A 5,419-nucleotide genomic window follows, 5' to 3' on the forward strand; every position below is an offset into this window, starting at 1 on the left:
CTTTTAATTATTTGCAACTTTTTAATTATGTCTCTAATGAATTTTTATACTATATTCAGTAATTAATAAAATTATATTTTTCAATTAAAACAGTATTTTTAAATTTATTTTTTTAATTAAATAATTTGAAGGTTATTCTGTTCCAATTAATAATCATATGACATTTACAAGAAAAAATTAAATATAAATATATAATTGAAAAATATAATTTTATTGAATAATTAGATATTGGAACTCAATTCAACTTCACACTTATCAAATGCTAAAAACTTAATTAAATGAAAAAACAATTCAAATAATGATGCAATACTGAAAACTTAATTAAATGAAAAAACACTTCAAATAACGATGCAATACTAAAAACTTAATTAAATGAAAAAACAATTCAAATCATGATGGAAAGTATTTGTTGGATTCAAAATTTATATTAAATTAAAAAATTGAACTAAAATAAACAAATCAAAGCCAAACGTGAACATTTCATGGGTACAATTTGTAAATTTATTTTACTTAATAATATTTATACTTCCCTGAATTATTAATTTAAGTTGAATTTCTGTAATATATCAATTAGAAAAAGGTTTTAAAATATAAACTCAATTTAATCTAATTATATAATAAATATATTGTTAATCTAATAATTATATCGTAAAAACCAAATTTGTAATCACCCTGAATATACTTTTATCGGGACAAATATAATATATTACACATATGAATAAATATGATATAATTATGACATTTTATATTATTGATGATTATTGTTCTTATTAATGTTATAAGTATTGGCAATATTTTTGTTCTACTTTTTGAAACATGGACAATATTTATTTATGAAACAATGAGATAAAAGGTAAATTAAATCCAATCTAATTAATTTTAATTGAATTATGGTAAAATTAGACCTGCAGTGCCAAATTTAATTAAAATAAAATATAATCTAAAATAGTGAAAGACTAAAAATTAAAATTAGACCGGGTGTAAGATTACAGCACATATATAAAATCCGGTTAGAAATCCCTTGACATCTAAATATAATATATATTTTAGGAAAAATAGTGGTTAGTTGCATTACAATTCATAATATTCCAAACCCAACTGTATCCTCTTGTTCATTTCTCTCTCTTTCATTATCATTCTTCTCAATTTCAATTCCTCCGAGATTCTCGCTTTGCCCAGTTAAGGCGTCACGTTAACCCTCTCCAGAATGAATCAACCAATTAATTTTTAATTCTTATTAACTACCAAAAAACTAAATTAACTATTTCATTTTTCATTTTCCTCAGCAACTGCAATAAAAATATATTATATTATATGATTTAATTAATTTAGAAAACCCGATGAAACACATTATTACAGCGTTTTGCAGCGTTTCTACGTGTCCATACTTGATAAGTCTCCTCACACACCTTATTAGACTATCTCTGACTCACTTTCCTCAACACACAAGACAACCTTAACCTTAACCTTTGCAGCGACAATGGCCGGCGAACTCGCCGGAGACCACACGCCAGAGCTCCTCTGTCTGGTCCACGACATCGCCGGAATGTGCGTCGGCTCCTCCTCTGCCGCACCCATTGCCACCGACGCCATGTTCCGCAAGGACTGTACCGATCTAGTTCGCCGGATCTCCCTCCTCACCCACTTGTTCGAGGAGATTAGAGAACTCAACAACAACAATGTTGTCGCTTCCGCTTCCTCGTCTTCTTCCTCCTCTTCCGCCGCATCTTGGTCCTCTGATCTTGTCTTCGCTCTTCAGTCTGCAAGAAGTTTGCTTTCCGTGGCCAGAAACTTCCGTTCCAATTGCTCCTCTGTGAGTTTCTTGATCTATTTCAACGCTAACGCGTTGGGGATTTCGAAACTTAAGCTCCTACTTCGTATTCTTCGGTTTTTCAGTAATTTAGATCTGTAGCTCTCTGGCTAAAATTCCCAAACTTTTAGTTCTTTTTTGCATTCCTTTCAGTGACCGTAACGGGCATCGGACAAAGTTTTTTTAGGGAGATTTCTCTTTAATTTTGTGTTGGTTATAAAGTTCAATTATTACTTGTGAGAGTAGATATTTCAGAAAATTGTTACTTCAACTTTTTTTTGTTGAGTGGGTGTAATGCGTGCAATCAAACTGTTAGCTATTGTTATGTTTCAGTGGAGAAAGTAAAATACCTCCCCTGTATGTTACTCAGGGCTTTATGTTCTTTGTGTTATTTACGAAGAGGGTCGGTTTTGTAGAAGAGACCATTCTCCCACAGCTTGGGGAATCAAGGTTTGAATCTTTTACGAGAGAGACTCGCATTTGGGGATAAACTGTGTCTAAAACAGGATATTTGTAGAAAAAAACAATTGTCCACTGTGTTGTTTTCATTAAATGATAGTGTTCCTCTTTTTGGCATTCTGGGTGTTGTTCTTCTTGTCTTTGGTAAATTCGTGTGTCCTTACGATGTGTTCTTTACATAGAGAGATAATTTTGCACTTGTTCAATTGTTTAAGTCGGAATCTTATGGGGGTTGGATTTCTGTGGGCATGTCTATGTATATAATGATGTCTGTGTACTTCTCTGAAATTTGATGTATCTTGATTTAAGGATGGAGCTGCAAAGACCATTGTCTTCCAATTTCAGTGTGTGACGTGGAAATTGGAGAAACTGTTGAGTGATTTGCCGTATGACAATTTGGACATCTCAGAGGAAGTCAAAGAACAGGTAGACTTTGGATGAATGGGTTGGGTTTTAATTTGATATACTGTTTGTTTGAGTTAAATCGCTGATATTATCTGCTTTTCTAGGTGGATTTGGTAAGAACGCAATTGAAACGAGCCTCAGAAAAATATGGGTTTATGATTTCAAAGATGCCATCTCATGAATTATCCAAGCCTCTGACTGAAGAAATTAGTCAGGTTCTTTCCAAATCTGTGGGTGGATTATACAAACAACATAGCTGTCCTGAAAATTTATCAGAACTAGACAGCATTTCTAAAAGCAATGGAGAGAATAATTGCAGCACAAATCGGCTTGGATCTCTCTTGGAAAGAGCAAGGAGCATCCCTGCATCTTCTGAAGTTCTCTTTTTGAATGAATCTGATCCTGAAAGTCAAGAAGTTTCTGAGACAAAAAGTCTACCTGAGGTTAAAAGGCCTGAAGCAATTGTGATTCCTGAAGATTTTCTTTGCCCTATATCCTTGGAACTAATGAGGGATCCTGTTATTGTGGCGACGGGTCAGGTAAATTCATCTCATGAGATCAGATGTTGCATCAACAAAAGAAATATTCCTGCAAATTTTTCTGGTCTTCTAAATTTCCTGCTTCCTTTATTCTGCAGACGTATGAGAGATCTTATATACAGAGATGGATAGATTGTGGAAATACAACGTGTCCGAAAACTCAGCAGAAGCTCCAACATTTGACACTCACACCAAATTATGTTTTAAGGAGCCTTATTTCTCAGTGGTGTATAGAGCACAACATCGAGCAGCCAACAGGACTAACTAATGGGAAAATAAAGAAGAGTGACGGGTCATTCAGAGACGTTACGGGTGACATAGCAGCAATTGAAGCTCTGATGCGGAAGCTCTCCAGCCGGTCTGTTGAGGAGCGTAGAGCGGCTGTTACTGAAATTCGATCGCTATCCAAACGAAGTACTGACAATAGGATACTAATTGCTGAAGCTGGAGCCATTCCAGTTCTAGTCAACCTTCTAACATCAGAAGATGTATTGACGCAAGACAATGCTGTTACTTCAATTTTAAACCTTTCCATTTATGAAAATAACAAAGGACTTATAATGCTTGCTGGTGCCATTCCATCCATTGTCCAAGTCCTCCGTGCTGGAACCATGGAAGCAAGAGAAAATGCAGCAGCAACCCTCTTCAGCTTGTCACTTGCAGATGAGAACAAAATTATAATTGGCGCTTCAGGAGCCATACCCGCTTTGGTAGAATTGCTCCAAAACGGGAGTCCTAGAGGAAAGAAGGATGCTGCAACAGCATTATTCAATTTATGCATTTACCAAGGAAACAAGGGCAGGGCCATTCGGGCAGGGATCATCACAGCATTGTTGAAAATGCTTACAGATTCAAGCAAATCAATGGTTGATGAAGCCCTAACAATAATGTCAGTTCTTGCCAGCCACCAAGAGGCAAAAATTGCTATAGTAAAAGCCAGCACTATACCAGTTTTGATCGATCTTTTGAGGACCGGATTGCCTCGCAATAAAGAGAATGCAGCTGCTATTCTTCTCGCCTTGTGCAAGAGGGATGCCGACAATCTTGCTTGTATAAGTAGACTTGGTGCCGTCATACCTCTCTCTGAACTTGCTCGAACTGGTACAGAGAGGGCCAAACGGAAGGCTACTTCATTACTGGAGCATCTTCGTAAGTTGCAGCAACTTTAAATGGTGTAGTTCTGCATAGAACTTCAAGTTTGTTCTCTCATTATTTGACATAATTTTCCACACTGCGGTTTGCAAACTGGTCATACGAGGTGAAGTAAGAAAGACAGCCTCCTTGGTTCAGTTATTCTTTTCTTGGTTTCTTCTTTTTTAACCCCTGTATGAGCGTGTAAAGAAATCAATTGATATATTGTTTACACAAGTCCCTGTTTTCGTCTTTTCTAGCTTGTTGCCCTGTTGAAATAGTCAACTGTAGCCCCTGTTCTACCGACTACAAACTTAAATTAGACCGTGCCAGAATCAAGGCACTCTTTGAATCTCAATAAATGTACTCAGATTTAACATCAAATTTTTTCAGATAGAAAAGTCATCATGTCTTTTCTTTTTTCTTCAGTTTTTCCTAATCAAATCATAAAAGTAGAAGATGGAAAGAAAAAGAGAAGTTTATACGAATATATTCATTCAGAGAATCTGTGACTAATATTTGTTTTTGGATATGTTCCTTCCTTGAAGGGCATGAGCTCAGTCTGAACCAACATTTGTAGTATGCTTCTTTCTGTGCAATCAGAGTTAACTCCCTCAGGATCATTGAGATTAGCTGAGGAATTGAAAAGGAATCTTCCTTGAATAAATGGACACTAGATTCAGGATGAGGTCAATGTGAGAGATCTGGCCTAGAATATCTGGCTCATTTACTTCAAGTAGAAGTCATCTTTGAATCAAACAGAAAGGAAGCAACTGGATCCAATTTATAAGGAAAAGTCCACAAAATAGCAAATCACCCAAGATATGCAGACACCTCCGCGTGTATTCAAATCAATTTTTAAATTACTCCCTAAAATTTCATCTGAATACGGATCACTCGATTTAATTTCCTATTTTGACATCTAACTATGTTTTAAATAATATTACTTTACTTTTGAAGAAAAATACATGAAAAAATTAAAAAACAAAAATTGTAAAAGTGATAACTAAATTTATCCTTTTATTATAAGAACTAAAAAAGCTATAGTTAATTTTTTTTTAGATTGATAAGATGT

General features: G+C 35.0%; 1 protein-coding gene across 1 annotated transcript; it reads left to right on the forward strand.

Annotated features, from left to right (window-relative positions):
• Nucleotides 1–1,311: 1,311 nt before the first annotated feature.
• Nucleotides 1,312–4,770, forward strand: LOC108343471 (U-box domain-containing protein 11). The gene is made up of 4 exons (XM_017581787.2): nucleotides 1,312–1,813; nucleotides 2,579–2,695; nucleotides 2,779–3,213; nucleotides 3,312–4,770. The coding sequence occupies exons 1-4, from the start codon at nucleotides 1,481–1,483 to the stop codon at nucleotides 4,380–4,382; spliced, it is 1,956 nt and encodes a 651-aa protein (XP_017437276.1). The 5' UTR covers nucleotides 1,312–1,480; the 3' UTR covers nucleotides 4,383–4,770.
• Nucleotides 4,771–5,419: the final 649 nt, after the last annotated feature.

This window comes from Vigna angularis, chromosome 1, assembly GCF_016808095.1.
Source record: "Vigna angularis cultivar LongXiaoDou No.4 chromosome 1, ASM1680809v1, whole genome shotgun sequence".
In the NCBI taxonomy this organism is placed as follows: domain Eukaryota; kingdom Viridiplantae; phylum Streptophyta; class Magnoliopsida; order Fabales; family Fabaceae; genus Vigna; species Vigna angularis.